We start from the raw sequence: 16831 nt of genomic DNA, 5'->3' as shown, positions 1-16831 counted from the left end.
CATTTGCCGCGCCGCGCTAAACGCCTTATCAGTTGAGCGCGCGCGGAGCGGTGCGCGACACGCGAGTAAACGTAGTAGCGGCCCTGTGGCTCGCTAAGCGTGAACCCGCGGTGATCGTCCGCTGCAGTTGGTAGCGGGTTCACTATAAGGCTTACCATCAGATTCCTGTAGAACCCGCCGACATTCCGAAGACGGCCATCACCACCCCATTCGGTCTGTTTGAATATGTAAGGATGCCTTTTGGATTGCGCAACTCTGCACAGACCTTTCAGCGCACTATCAACGAGGTCACGCGAGGTCTCGATTTCATATTTGCCTACCTTGATGACCTCCTTGTAGCAAGCTCATCCGGTCCTGAGCATAAAGCCCTTGACCGACCTATTGGCTAAAAAGAAAGACCCGGCTGCGCCACTGGAGTGGCCCAAGGACGCTGCATCTGCCTTCGACACTGCCAAGAAGGCTCTGGCAGACACTACCATGCTCATACATCCCGTCCCAGATGCCCCAATTTGTCTCATCATCGATGCTCACGATGCATCAAGCGTGGCTGTTAGCGCCGTTCTCGAGCAGCACGTATCCGTTGGCAGCCCCTTGGGTTTTTCTCGCAAAAACTGAAGCCACCAGAGACAAAATACAGTACATTTGCCCGAGAACTCCTCGCGGTATACCTCGCCATCAGACATTTTCGTCATTTATTGGAGGGCCGGGACTTTTACGTCGTTAAAGACCACAAGCCCCTTACGTTTGCCTTCCATCGCAATCACAGCAACTGTACTTCACGGGAGATCCGTCAACTATGCTTTATTTCCGAGTTCACTGTGGGTCTCAGACTCGTACATGGGCCGGAAAATGCTGCTGCTGATGTACTATCCCGCATCGATGCCTTGTCGACCCAGCCACCACTAGACATGGAACAGCTAGCAGCTGCCCAAAGCAACGATCCTGAGCTGGATCGTCTTCGCTCTTCATCCACGTCTCTATCGTTCACGGAGTGCCCGCTTCCATTTTCTACCTCATTAATAACGTGCGAAACGTCTACTGGTGTCCCTCGGCCCTTCGTGCCTTCAGCTTTTCGTCGTGCAATTTTTGATCAATTGCACAGCATGAGCCATCCTGGTATTCGTGCGACCCAGAAGCTAGTCACATCTCGTTTCCTTTGGCCAAGCATCTGATGCTGATGTCCGACGCTGGAGCAAACCTGCCTTGATAGCCAGAGCGTTGAAGTTCGCCGTCATACTGTCACGGCAACATCCCCTTTTCGGCCTCCGGACACAAGGTTTTCTCACGTCCATCTCGACATCGTCGGTCCTCTTCCGTCATCGCAAGGAGCCTGCTACCTGCTGACACGTGTGGATCGCTTCACCAGATGGCCGGAAGCGTTTCCCATTGCCGACATTACAGCACCAACAGTTACCAAGGCTTTCACAAACGGATGGGTGCCGCGCTTTGGATACCCTTCTATCGTCACCACTGATCGCGATCGTCAGTTCCGATTGGCCCTTTTCACCGCACTTGCCAATATCCTGGGCATTCAACACATCCACACAACTGCCTACCATCCTTCCGCCAATGACATGGTCGAACGGCTTCATCGACAACTGAAAGCTGCCCTCACTGCTCACCAGCCAAGGGAACGTTGGCTCGACTACCTCCCCTTCGTACTTCTGGGCATCCGATCAGCATTGAAAGTGGATCTCGGCTGCTCGTCAGCCGAACTAGTCTATGGCGTTTCCCTGCGTCTTCCAGGAGAATTCTTCGAGCGATCATCACCCCCTTCCACTCACGATGCCTCCACGTACATTCGAGAGCTGTGCACCACGTTTCGGGACCTTGCTCCGGTGATTCCTGCCTACCGACACCCCCAGTCTGTCTTCGTCAGTCAGGATCTGCATGACTGCAGTCACGTCTTCGTTCGGCGTGACCAAATACGGCCACCACTAACACCAGCCTATGATGGCCCATTCCGCGTACTCCATCGTACACCTAAGACGTTCATGCTGGACATCAATGGCCGTGAAGACGTCGCGGCTGCTGATCGACTGAAACCTGCGTATATCGCCGCTCTCGCGGCCGCGGGGTTTCAATCTAATGTCTGGATGCCAACATCCAAGCATGTCCACTGGGCGACTGCTCTGGTGATTCCTACGGCTCTCGCTCTACGGGGGGGGGGGGGGGGAGCGCTGTAGCGCCTCAATGCGGCGCTCGTCAAGGAAGTAGTTGGCATTTGGGCCGCGCGGTGGGGTGCAGCGCGATAATAAAAAAACAAAAATCAGTTCGAAAACTGAACGCTGTCAGGGCTGGATCTTTTTCGTGTTAGCTCCGACAAATTCCACCACCTCAAAAGCCTTTCTCTCGACTCATCCGCCATATCTCTTGGTTTGCGTTGACAACCGCTCTTTGCAGGTTGCTATCAGGCACCGGTACCTCCGGTATTGTGCATATCGCTACCTGTACCTCAGGAGAAGTGGCGCGGATATCATCTACGCCTTTCGCCAGTGTAGTTGCTAGTCCTTCTGTATCTTCATTTAAGACATCAATTAAATCACCTGAAATTATCACGAAGTTTTGTCTATCAGCTGTAGTTTTGAGTTTTGCGCTCGCTTGCCTCACGACTGCTTCCAGCTTGCGTCCTGGGAACGCCCCTACTGCAACCCTCTTGTCACCTTTACCCTCTCTTTGATGGATTCTGTGCATCAATTTAAATTCGAGTCCCCGGCGATTATCACATGCTGAGACTTTTCAGCTGGAGCGTCCTGCACCTGGGGGTTACTTGCACCTGTGACGCCGGCTGCTTTGTCCCCTCCCAGCCACACCACTACTTCGCTGAAACTGGGCCTTGCGATAAATGAACCGGCTGAACCTGTTTTTTCCAAACTTGCTTGCTCTTTCTTCTCCGCAGTTCTGGTTGCCTGTTCCCTACTGTTCTCTCCGTAGGCCGCTCCTCTGTTTACCTTGGCTAGTGCTTCCTCGGCGGACTTCAGCTTTTCTCCCATAGCCCTCGTTTTCACTTGCTCTGTCGCCAACGCAGTCTCGAGCTCGGTGATTCTCATCAGCATTTCACTCTGGGTAACCATCATTTTCTCCATTTTTTCCTTGACCTCGCATTGCCTACACTTCGTGTCAGCCTCTTCTCTATTCGCTTCTACACTTGAGTCCACTTTAAACCCAACCCCACATCCTGAACACTTCACAGTCTTTTTAACCATGTCCTTTCGACACCAATTGTTCTATGACTAGTCTCACTCAATAATTACAAAACTGGAGGCCCGACCTATGAAAAAGGGAAAGTCTAAGCTCTACTACAAAAAAATTGCGTGTGCAATGAACGTGCACCTCCCCCACGGAGTGGCAAAAGAAAAGAACAAAAAATCAAAAAATCAAACACACACACAAACTAATAGATACCTGGTGACTGACCCCCGAAAAGCCGTACAAGAAAATAAGCGCTACAGGGATTTTAACTGCTGCACTTTATTTACAAAGACAAGCTCAAAACATGCAAAACAACTTATCTGCGCAGTCGATTGGGAGCGCTCAAAAAACACGTCCATCCACCGTGACAGTCCAAACTGAACTGCCTACCGCCTACAGGAGTTCAGCGCCCCTATTCACCGAGCGCCATCACGTTGTCATAGGTGGTTCCTTTGCACTCCGGAGAAGTCAACGCTACGTGGATTCCGGGCAGACCAATTGGAGCTGACAACAGCTGTTGTCATTCTTGCCACACTTTTTCGGTAATTTAGTCATGCTGCCTGTTGGTCACGAGAAATGTGGCATCAAATGCATTCTGTGTTGAATTCCGTGTTGAATTGTACTACGTAGAGCCCAGGTGATTGGACGCTGGTGCAGGTGGTGTTGCTATAGAAAGATGAGGGCTCAGTGGGAAGGAATAAACGCTTGGCCATTGTCGTCTGCAGGATTTTCTCGTGGGGGGATGCAAACCATTGTTGCATAACGGTTTAAGAAGAGCAAGAGCACTGGTATAGCTTGGGTGAGGGCAAGTGCTGTTGTGGCTTGAGGGGGGCAAGTGCCCTTTTTCCAATTCTCTGCTGAAGTCCATGCGCTTGGCTTTCTTTTTTAAATCTGTCCATGGCACTGCAAAACTTGCTGTATTTGTATTAACCAAAAATGCAGTAGGTAATACGTTATACATGCAGAGTCGGCCAGCGTGTGTCAGCTGCATATGTTCAAATTGGTCTGGCGGTTAAAATGCTAAAAATAAAGGGAGAATTCAAGCTAGCACTTTTTAAATCAGCAAGGTGTTGCTGCTAGTCCGTGAATTGAATGCAGCTTTAAAACTTCAAATGAAAATAATGTTGGTCACGACAGGGTTGTTGAACAACGATTCACATCAATTGTCGTGAGCCGCGATTGTAATACGTGCGTGTTACGCAAACCACGCGTAATGCGGGCGTCGCACGGCCACTCTTAATCGCTATCCAGCTCGATTCAGTTGAAGCCTACAAAAGCCTTAGCTGGTTAACTCACACAGGTAATGAATGAGCCCAACGCATTAAAATATTTCATCCCTAACTCCCGCGATAGCGATCATGAGTGAAAAAGAATTTTATGCAAGTGAACGGGACAAAACAGCGCAAAAGAAGCCTTTGCTAATGTGTGGCCTACTATAAATATACATATGTATGACTAGTTCATCAAGCGGACGCACGCTTTCTCATCATAACATAGCAAAAACGTCAACATAAAATCAAGGCTTCCAGGCGTGACCAGAGCAACTGAGGTTTTCTCGTACTTTCATAAAAATTAGAGAAAAAACAAACCACAAACTTATTAAGAAAGCAACGCTAGTATTCTTAAGCGCGATCGCTGCTCCTACGCGGGTGGTGAGTGCTTTCCCGTAAGACACTTGAACCCAAGATAGCATACCTTGGCGCAACTCTGCTACCTAAAGGTAGCAGAGTTCCGTCAAGGTATGGCGCATTGTAGCAGATATTACAACTCACCACAAGGGTGCCCTATTTTTTACAAGTTTTAATAAGGACGAACTTGTGCTCAAAGCCAAAGGAATCACACAGCAGCTGGAAAAACGAACAACACGTCCGTAGTCCTCGCGAACCTCTGCCTCGAGCAACGACGTTTTGTCTTCACGCGCGCTGGACGCTCCGTTGAAGCTCGTGCGCATGCAGGACCCGCTCGCCCACTGCGGCTGGCTTCGTCTCTTGTAGCGGTGCCGTCAGCGCTTCTTTTGCTCGGGATGTCTGCCTTACACTGAGCGTTGGCAGTTTCCCGGGGCAATATACAGTAACCTTCATCCCGCCAAGTGGTCGTGGGACACGCATGTGCACGGCCACAACGCCCCTACGTCTATTTCTTCCACCAAAGCGTTTTCCCCAGCGTCGCCCACCAGAGAGCCACTGGTTCTCGATGGTCTATACACTTTGACACCCTGGACTTCTTTAATGGACACCTTACAGATTGTTTCTCAAGTATATAGCGTCTGTCAATCTCTTTGTTTTTCATGTACCTTAAAATCACGCAGGACATGACAACATAACACGCTCATGATGCACTCGTGGCCGTTTCGCTATAGCTTCACATATACAAAACTTGGTGTTGCGTGACGTGAATGGACGATAAAGGTAAAATACGTGTCCAAACGTGATAATCATGACATGCTTCTCATGTAATAACAGGACTACATGTCACACTCATGATGTGCTCGTGGTCGCTTCGCCAGCTTATCTTCGAATCTGCACATCCAGTGAAACTATTCCTCGGAGTTGCCTGCCGATGACACCATCCCTCGTAAATGAAGCTGCATGAGCATTTGGTCGACAGTTGTTTTTTCTTCATAACCTGAAATGCAACTGTGGCCTTTGTTGCTGGAACGGCGTGGCCATGTGTGACTCAAAGAATCTTCCACACGAGGAAAGCTCCACGGCGGTTCACTTCACAATACACAAACACTCTATCGAGCGGTATCACTCGCCATTAACCACACAGCCTAGATAAATTCGGAAAGAAAAAAAGAACTCGCACAGGAATTCTAAAACCTGCGTGCAAGCAACATCGCTACAACGGCAGAACACGTTGTGTAGAGCAGTGTGATGTATGTTGCTCGTGGTGTTGGTCTGACTGGTGGAAAGAGTAGCACGACAGCTTTGCTCACTGATGCGGAGTAGCGTGCAGCCACCAGCAGACCGTGGAGCAGTGTCTGCGTCGGGCCAAGCAAACGAGCAAAGGCGACGGTGGTTGCTAGGCAACATAAGGTGACGTCACCACTCTGCGGAGAGTTTGTCTTCGACAGACACGTTACGCTCGGCTTAAACAACGGCCACGCTTTCAATTACGCCATGATGCATAATGAAACGTAGGCATCATGCAGGGCAGTCACGTGATCATCATCATGAGCCTGAATACGACCACTGTAGTTGAAAGACCTGTCCCATGTCTCACCAATCAACTTGATTCTGCGTTTGTTGCATGCTTTCGCCTTATACCCGCAAACTCCATCATCTCATCTGCACGTAGCACTCCTTTCCTGCGCCTTTTTCACATTGCTTTCAAAGCAAGGCGCCCCTATTTCCGATCTTTTCACGCGTTTGCCTTCTCATGGAATCAAATCAGTTCATTTCCCTCAATTGCAGTGAAGCATTCTACCATAAAGCCATGCCTGTGCTGCTTCTTGAAAGAGTTTATAGCCTTGGCTATAAACTCGTACAGAACATAGCGCGAGCGAGCGCCCTCAAACAGAGAAAATCAAGGATGGCGCTCGGCTGTGGCTCGATGGATGGATGGATGTGGCTGTACCCTTTGGATCGGGCGGTGGCTAACGCCACCTAGCCGTAATACTTAGTGAAAAAAACCACTAGATTTATCTTTTTTTTCCTTTATATAGTCTAGTTGCTCCGAATCCGTGAATCGTGAAGCCAAGGCGAGCGTTCCCTGGTGGCGTCGATTGTGATTCGGTTGTCTCTTCCCTTCGCTCCTGTGGCGTTAGCCTACGATAGCAATGTCATGGGATGTACACATGTACACATGACTGTGCAAATTGTAATCACGCATTTTTCAAACACGCTGACAACCGGTAATTATGATTTAATCTTCAGCACTCCATTTCGTTCATTTGATAGCGACAAAATAGATGTTCCTACTCGAGTGACGAGTCCGTGACTACTGCAGGCGTCTTTCCAGGCACACCTGCGATACATGCGTCTCTACTCAATTTGATCAAAAACGTCGATCACTTGCCTCGAAGAGAAAACACGTGTATCCACGAAGTGATGGGACGAAACAATGTGCATCGGATCGGGAATTATTTGTGAAATTAATATTGAAACGTCATTGCCGTTGGGCTTGCGCTTCTCCAGCCCTTATATAGGGGTCCTTGTCGCAGTTTTGCTGCTTTACTGCTGGGAGCAGTGGCGCATCCCCCCCCCCAAGCCTGTGTCAGCACCCCCCTCTCACTTCAATGCTTGTAGTCCAGCTCCTATCAGCAATCAGGACAAATCCGTGTACCCATTGTGAGCACGCATGAACAGTATTGATGCTATGAAGCGGTCTTTCTGCTAGTAAAAACATAAGGTCGTAACCACACCCCCTCACCTCAGCAATGTTACTTATACTCCATTTACTCTTTAAAACTAGGAATAATTAAGGCTAGAATTGTATAATTTATAACAGTGCAGTAACAAAGCAGGTGTCAAAAGCGCAAGGTTGCTTTGATATGGCGGATTGCGTTCTGATAGGTCTGCTTCTGCGTAATGGCTGTTCCCACTCGCTGCGGCAGCTGCCTCTCACAATTTGTCTCGTTTCAATAACTGCAGTAAACTACTCATCAAAAGCTCACAAGTAGCCTGCGTGCTTACTCCAGTAAGTCCAGGATGCTGGTCGAGCGAAATGACAAGGTTGATCACATGAACTTGCTGCGATAAATCATTTTATTTTGACTCAATCTATGCTACATGAAGGAAAGGCCACGGAAGTCACATTTTAGCAAGTTTACCAGTGAATAATATACATGCATAAGAGTTCACGTGTAAAAAAAGGCTCGTACAACGTACGGACTCAACACAGTTGTCCGCAGCACAGATGCTGTTCAGCGCTGGACAATACATACATTGAACTGCATGAAGCATACGCTCGTGTGAATAAAAGTACGCAGCTCACGCACCTACACTTCATTCATAGTATTCGGCAAACTATCTGTAATTGATATCAACATATCCATGTGCGTTTCGCAACCTGTTTAGCGCGACATTTTCTAGTTCTCACTGCCACGTTAGTGAGTCTTTTCTCAGCCTTCTACGTGTTCACAATACAGATCCTTATGACTGGATGTAACTAAATGCGAAACAATTCGTACGCGAACTCATATCATCTGACAAATAAAAGCATCTAAAAAACAGGCTCACTAGACGCTTTCATTCGGTCATCGTATTGATGGCGGCGACACCTGAAAACCTGGACGGGAAGCTTCCACCATGTTTTGTTGATGCTTTTGGTGTGGTGACCTTCTATTTTGTTCTGCCTAACAGCCCTTCATTTTCTTCTGCATAGCCCTAGCTTCTATATTTGTTTTATGGGCGGTAATATGCCATTGTTCTTACGGTGTTGTGGCCTCTCAGATTGCTTGTTGTGACCAGCAGTTTTTGGCTTATGTTTTTGATTATTACATATGTTTCGCGTTCTTCACATACATCAGCGCGGAATCTGCTGTCATGGGCGTCGGCATGGGGTGCAAAAGGGACACTTGCCTCGCTCACCAACATTTGCCCCCACCTAAGCTCGTGATGCAACACTGGTTTCCAACTCCGAAGAGAAAATTCTACCGTATCTGCTGTATACGATGGCTACTCACACATGGACGTTGTGGGGCCTTTAGGTGCTTCACCCCTCAAATAAAATACGTTATAGGCTGCTCCCCTCGACTGCTTCTGATACAGTCATAAAATACTGTTTATTTCGCTCATTGTGAGAACATAGGAATTGAATATTTTGAAAAGGTTTAATGTATTAGCAATGACTCGTCTATTGCTGCGAATAAACTAGAAGAAAATGCTCACCTTGCTTCTACTTTGAAGGCCGGGCAGCGTGCGAAAATTTCCGACAAAGTAGACCCTGCTTGCTGAGACAAGTGTGTAATTGCAATACAGCTTACAAACCTGCAGGTTCTAATACACCACGTTTGCTTAATTCTATCGTAACAATTGCATCGAAAACTTTGGAGATTTTCCCATATTTGTTCAAGATTTGCTTTGCTTTCTCACTATTTCTTTTTCAGGATTCGCAATGCCAGATGGAAATTGAAGTGTCTGGTCCTGCGACAGCGTTGTGTCTCTACCAGGGTGATGGAGGTGAGAAAACAGAGAAGGTCCCAGCTTTTAGCAAAGTACTGTGACTCGGTCCCAAAGTTGAACACTGCAAGCTGTTTAAGTAGCAGGGAGAAAATAACTTCAGCTTTCAAGCACAAGTATACTGAAAAAGTAAACAGAATAACAAGTGTGTAATAAATGTGACCTTAATAGATCTAGTATTCGGACAGATTTACATCATGTACCACCAATTGATTTCGTGAGTGCTTGCTTGCAAGAGAGTGCTCAAGTCCTATCGATATGTCTTTGCAAAAAGGGATTGTGCTCAGGGCTGAGCAGATAGTGTACTGTAAGAGCACCAACAAAGATGTGCAAACAACAAAATTGTACAATGCATGCCTAAAGCTTATTGTATTAGAATTGGGCCTTTTCGATCTGTAAGCACACACTTCATAAGTGTTCCTTTAGCATACATATTCTCTGCATACTCAGCAGACCGGTCATTACCTGCGACGAGAAATTCTAGCTGCAGTAGCTGTGTAACTTAACTCTAAGAATAAATGTAGCAAGCATGAAATATTTTCAGACCCATCACCCAAATACATATTACCTATGACATGGGCTCACGGATGAGCATTAAAACTAGTACCCACCCTGTCGACCCGACGCGACATTGCACAATTGTGAAGTACGCAATTTATTTACAGATACTGCTGTCTCATGTTTGAGACATTGCAGGAGTGGTTACAATAAACGAACAAAAACAGCACAAATAAAAAACATAATATTACATAATTAGACACCTGTTCAACAAACAATAAATGATCAGACAAAAAGAACAACAGCAAAAATTAGGAACATCAAATTACATAGCTGGACACTTGTTCAACAAACAGCGCATGCGGTAGTTGTTTCAAAGTAGTGTCCAGATTATGCCAAGCGTCAACTGTGCACGAAAAAAAGAGTATTTATAACAATCAATAAAACATCTGAATGGCACAATGTTCAACGGATCGTATCGGTGAGTCACCTGGGTAGGATGATTGGTGAACGAAATGGGTCTGGCTATGCGGATGGAATTGTGTATGATGTTATGTAGCATGGTAAGCCGATCACACATACCTCTGTGTTGTAAGCAGTTTAGCGATAAAGCATGGTAGTGCTCAGAGGGGAAGAAATCACGGTCATAACGGTTAAAAATGAATCTAATCGCTTTATGCTGAATGGCCTCAAGTTTATTTATGTCAATTGCAAGATGTGGTGACCACACAACAGACGGATATTCAAAAAGAGGCCTGACCAGTGATTTGAAGGCGATAAGCTTTCATTCTTTTGTGGCGCCCTTTAGCGTTCTTCTTAAGTAACCTAATTTCTTAAGCGATTTTGCAGAAATAAGGTCAATGTGTTTGTGCTGCTTCAAGTTGAGAGAGAATACAACACCAAGATACTTAAATTCCTGAACTTTTTCCAGTGTGTGATTGGAGTCGCCATATCTAAATTGCAATGGCTCCTTTTTATTTGTAAAAGTTATTGTCACAGTTTATACCATGGGTGTTTAGGATTGCGCTTCACGCATTTGTTTAGCACGAATTTAGATATGCAGTCGGACACAATCGTGCCAAAGTGTTCAACCAACTCGTTTACACCGCAACTGTTGCTGGAAAGCAGAAAATTTGCATAATAATCTGCTAGCAGGGAAAGTACGCCTTCATTGTTGGTACGTGAGAAATCAGTAAGAACTTTGTATTCTGGTTTTTTAAGTTCGTAGTGAATAGAAAGTTGGACAAAGACTGCATTGTGATCCGAGATACCTTCTACAACCTCGCACTCTGAATCATCATTCAATAGGTCAGCTGTAACAAAAACAAGGTGAAGGATTGAACCACCTCTGGTGGGACTTTGAACAACTTGAGTAAAATCATGGGATACAGCGAAGTCAATCAATGAATTACAAAGAACCTTGTCACGGTCGGTCGTGGTGAAAGACTCCCAGTTAATGTGGGGTACATTGAAGTCCCTGAATAGGATCAGTTTGCTGTCAAGAAGTCTCTGCTTAACGATATAGTCCGTGATTGCCAATATGCAATGGTCATCTTCACTTGGTGGCAGGTAAACAGCTCCAATCACTACAAACACACCGCATGCCCTGATCTTACACGAGACAAACTCTGTTTCAAGGAGATCAGGCAGTGTTATATATACAATATCGTTTTTGATAAAGAGCGCAACGCCACCTCCTCAACTACTCGACCTGGCGTTTCGAATAACCGAGTAACCAGGGGGCAGAAATTCATTTTAAGAAATGGATTCATTGAGCCAGGTTTCAGTGACGCATAATATTGACGGACTATGACACTGTACTAGGCAACTGAAGTCAATCAACTTATTTACAAGACTGTGGGAGTTAAAACACATAAGCGTTAGGTTTTCTGATTCATTGTGTCTGGTGTCAGTTCATTGCTTTCTTTGCCTTCTTTTTGTCTTATCTCTGCCATCGTGCACCGGGATTCTCTCGTCATGCGCATCATCCCATGTAAATAGTTCTTCACCAATCTTTATTTTGTTCGAGATTAACTTCACCATCTGACCCGCCCTTCGAAGTTCCGCAGTGCTTTGCCATAGTTTCTTGCGTGCTTGCCTTGTAGTAGGGGAGTAGTCTCCCGATGCAGAGTAGCTATTTCCCTTTAGGCTAAAGCAATGTTTTAGTATGTTTAATTTCTCACGGTGGTCGAACAGGTTGATAATAACCGGTCGATGCTTGTTAGGTTGATTCCGACCCAATCTGTGAATTTTTTCTGCCGAAGTAACTATTATACCTAATTTATCAGTAAACACTTCCTTCAACACAAGCAGCGACAGTTCTTCATACGTTTCTTTTGGTTATTCAGCTATACCAAAAATAGTTAGGTTGTTACGCCTGCTGTATTCTTCTACGTCAACAAGCTTTCTTTCTAAAACTGTAACTCGTAAATTCATGTCATACGTAAAATTTCATTTATCGCAGATGTAGCTTCATCAACTTTCTGCAGTTTGACCTCAATATCCCCCAGCCTTTGTTGAATATTTTTCTGGCCCTCAAGCAGTTCAGCTAGAACCTGCTGAGTGGTAGGCCCTGGATTAGGCTCGACGTCACCACATAGCATGAGTAGCGACAAGATGAAGTCACAGGCAGTAAAGTACATTTCAGTAAGTCTACGTGGGCACGTCAGCTGGACAAGGCAAAGATCATTGGAGTAATTGTGGAAGCATTGTTACTAACCTGCATGAAAAACAGGAGTGGATTTGACATGGTGCTCGCTGGATGCCAGCCGACGTGCCCACTGAAGAAATCCTATGTAAATGGGGCGTTTATATCTTGGCTCGTTGTTATCAACGAGGTTGCACACGGGTGTCCCGAGTCGGTTCCCAGGCTTAGGAATTCCTATGCGCAGTCTCCATGGATTGCTCGTGGAACAGGCGTGGATACTGTGTTTGCTTTGCTGGCTTTGGTAGTCGAGGCGATCAGAGCAAGCTGCATGAAAAACAGGAGTGGATTTGACATGGTGCTGGCTGGATGCCAGCCGACGTGCCCACAATGTAGCATTGCAGAACGAGAAAGATTCAGAAATGCACGCATCCGCAATTGCTTATTAAACAAATTTAGAAAAACTACATTTCTCTCACTGCGCTAGCTATCTATCGGCAATGTGCAAGTTTCTTTCCCGATTCTACGTCATGCATTTACTTCACTGCAAGATCAACGCTACAGGGCAAGCGCCACATCTGACGGCAGAATCGGACCCTTGTCCAGAAGCCACGCTATTAAACTCGAGTGTCACAGCACAATGAGAGCGACGTTCACTCAGCGATCTTGATGTTCAGTTATATGCATATGCTAGTTAGCTTTCAAGAGTCTTTATACATGGGTTGAAAGCTTTCGATATGTATGAGTGACTTGTTTTGTTCGGACCTTACCGTATAGATTGATTGTACCGGCTTGGACACTCGCAATAAAGGATGGAAACCTTACTTGATTGGTGTTGCTTTTGCCAGTCGAGGCCAGCTAGGTCAACTGGCGATAATTACAGATGCGAAGCACGATTTAGCAACGAAAAAAAAACAGAGGAAGTGAGCAGCGCGAACCAGCCGCAGGCCCCCCCACCTGCAGGAAAAAAAAATGCGTCTGTTTATTGAGGATGATAGTGCTACCAGCGCCATCTGACCTCGCGGTATTGCAGTTCAGTATGCCACCGCTACGTATTTGCATGTTATTTTGATACAACAGCCCAAAAATACAGTTCTCTAAGCTGGTAGGTGTTCTGTGATCTCTCTCGCTCCCGACACGCGCGTGCGAAAAGCCCGGAGTGACTTTGCACATGGCGCCACAGTCGACATCCGCTACCAAGTGAGAAAGGTTAAACGCCTCTTCTCGCTCCCCACAGCGCGGCAGACAGCGAAGGAGGAGAGTCAAGTCGTGACACGAGAACGCAAAAACAGGCGGCAAAACCCACGCAAAGGCGGCGGGCTAGCTTCAATTCGCACACCACGCGTGATGAACTTGTGATTTTGCTGAATTTTGTGAATTTACACTCTATATCAGCAGACATCGGTGAACGGCTCGTGTACCGTTCTACGCACTTCGATATCACTGCACAAAAACTATCTTTTCCCGGGAGCGGCCGTTTTCCAATATACAGCAGTGTTTTGCACAAGTGAAAATAGCAGAGTGTAGCCCACAAGCTCGAGGACCTGATAGGCTAACGCTTAGTGCCACACGTGCTTTATGGAGACTTAAATGTTCAAAAGATGGACCCTGAAAGCATTGCAGTGAATGGAATGTGGTGTAGTGTAATGGAGAACAAAGAGAGGCTCCGCATTTTTTCATTCTCTTTGCGGATGAATTTTTTAAAGCGAAGATGGCGCAGCACTCCATAAAAAAGCCAGCTTGCTTCGACGGTCCTTGAAAATTGTTCTATTTTAAGAAGAATTATATGGACACTCTCGACAGGCTTGCATCGTCGCTGTCATATTCAGTATAATGTCCACGTCTATATCAAACCTCGCGAGCTTCAGCATAAAAAACCGCTGAAGCATAGATGAAACAAGCTGCCCATATCCATCGCATGAAGGGCACATGCGATAACATCACTCTGAGTGCGATGTTTGCCATCGATTTGCTGCCATCTATGTTGTACAGCAAAAGCCGTATTTCTTTTGCTGGACGAAGGAGTATAAAGGGATACTGAGGTAAGTTGCTGCGTTGCTATATCCGCAACTGTGAACTTAGAATATAAGAGCGTGGTCGCGAGTGCTAGCGCATGGTAGCGTGCACTCTATATCAGCAGGCATCAGTGAAAGCCTCGTGTACCGTTCTACGCTCTATGATATCACTGCACAAACACTAATCTTCTCCCGGGAGCGGCTGTATTCCAATATACAACAGCGTTTTACAGTTTCACGACATCAGATTAAAAAGTTAGGGGTAATTTAAGTTCGTTATGGGACTGCGTGCTCTTATCGCAAGGTGTAAACTCTGAAGTCATCGAAGGGTTTTAGTTACCTTAAACATAGCGCTTTCATCTCAAAGACCTATATCCAAGTGGGTTTGAGCTTCTTTAAAGCTGACGTTGACACTCTCGTGCTGGACACTATAGTCTGGACAATTTGAATATTTATTGTAGCAGATTTTGCAAGTGAGATGCACTTTTTTTTCTACGTTTTGTGACATTGTGCGTGAACGGCTGCATTTCCGATGGAGGCGGAAATGTCGTAGGCCCGTGTGCTCAGATTTGGGTGCACGTTAAAGAACCCCAGGTGGTCTAAATTTCCGGAGCCCTCCACTACGGCATCTCTCATAATCATATAGTGGTTTTGGGACGTTAAACCCCAAATATCAACATTGCGCGTGAATGCCTATCAAAATATGTGCCTCAAAATTAGAATGACTGGATCCCAAAACAGCCATTGTAGCAAAAATAGTCATGCGCGAGGAGCTCGAAGATACGTAAAAGGAGAAGCCACTGTCAAAATCTCAGGCACGAAGAAAGAAGACTACGGCTGGCACGGATTGCTCGTCTTTGACTTCTTCGTTCACAGGCACACTGCAGAACAGGTTCACTGTTCACTGGTACAGAACACCAGGTGGCATTACTCCTCCTGCAAAGATAGCATCAACCTGATGCTGAAAGAAAAGCATACACAGCAGTGGGTCAAAGTGGGCAACATAAACAAACAATAAACAAAGTAGCACACAAGAGAAAATGCGCTCTGGGGCCGGAAATCGGAAATAAACGGCATTCACTGTTCACATGAAAAGTAACCTGACACACGAAGGAAATTCGCGTCACCGCGTGGACTATAGCTTTAGGCGGACGACATGTACAGTCTCTGCGCGTGGTAATCTGTGCTGGGATCATGGGGAGCCTCCGTCTGAAACCACTTCGTAGTTGACATCGCTCGCACGTATGAGTACATAGTGGGGTCCAAAGTACTTCCTCAAAAGTTTATCACTGAGACCTCACCGCCTAATGGGTGCCCAAACGCAAACTTGGTGGCCAACTTCATAATTAACTTCTTGATGATGAATGATGTACCGCTGTGCGTCTGCACACTGTTGAGTTCTAATGAGCACACGGGCCAGTTGGTACTGCTCTTCACGCTCCGACCGTACTCATTGATGTCGGGGGCTAATTGGTCGAGCTGGTCGATGTCCTCATACAGAATCATGGCGTCTAGCATAGTTCAAACATCTCAACCATAAACTAGCTCAAATGGCGTGAAGCGTGTAGTTTCCTGCATTGCAGTGTAGTACGCAAAAGTTACGTACGTCTTCCCACATTTCGTGCTGCACATCCACGACATAGAGATCATGTCGGCTAGCGTTTTGTTTAGCCTTTCTGTCAAACCATTGCTCTTAGGGTGATATGCAGTGGTCTTTCGATAGGTTGTGTAACTCAAGCTGAAGATATTGTCACGAGAAAGAGACCGACTCGGAATAGTAGAAACAGTCGATGTACAAAATAGCAACGCCGCCACCGCGGGAATCACGGTCCTTGCGGTAGATAAGGTATCCATGCGGTGCGACTTCCGAGTCACTTATGTCACCGTGCAGCCACGTTTCTGTAATAACTATTACATGGGGGCTGTGAGCGGCAACTATGCTTTCTAGGTCATCTGTTCTTTTTTTATTACACTTCGGGAATTTAAGTTAAGACATCGGAAAGTATTTTTGAGGCCTTTATTTCATTCCGCGACTCTCGCGCCTGAGCGGAGCTGACGGCCGGTTGTCCGTCTCTTTTCGCGGTTTTGATTACTTGGTACTCGTGCCTTTTTGTTTCGTCCCACTAGTATAATTCACTGCCGATTTTTATTTTATCGTAAACTAGTTCCCTTTCTCCCATCTCGCCTGTCACCAGCCGCGCTATCCTGTAGACACTTTCGAACCTGTCTAGTGGCAGCCGAGAAATCCTCTGAGATTGATATGGTCTTTCCCTTTAATTTGTAACCGTTACTGAGAACGGAAACTTTCTCGCGATGGTAAACAACTTTAAAGTCACAGGGCGTGACTGGTTCGTACG

The 16831-nt window shown here is 46.4% G+C and overlaps 1 protein-coding gene across 1 annotated transcript in view; it reads left to right on the top strand.

Moving 5' to 3' along the window:
- LOC119162682 (BBSome complex member BBS7) overlaps positions 1-16831 on the top strand; it is a 287576-nt gene that overhangs the window by 61597 nt on the left and 209148 nt on the right. Inside the window, exon 6 of the mRNA XM_075882301.1 lies at positions 9245-9317. Coding sequence (XP_075738416.1) covers positions 9245-9317 — 73 coding nt within the window. The remainder of the gene's footprint in view (positions 1-9244; positions 9318-16831) is intronic.

The sequence above is a fragment of the Rhipicephalus microplus genome, chromosome 2, assembly GCF_043290135.1.
Source record: "Rhipicephalus microplus isolate Deutch F79 chromosome 2, USDA_Rmic, whole genome shotgun sequence".
Taxonomy (NCBI): Eukaryota; Metazoa; Arthropoda; class Arachnida; order Ixodida; family Ixodidae; genus Rhipicephalus; species Rhipicephalus microplus.
The sequence above is the reverse complement of the archived record's forward strand: the minus strand, read 5'-3'. Positions and strand labels throughout refer to the sequence as shown.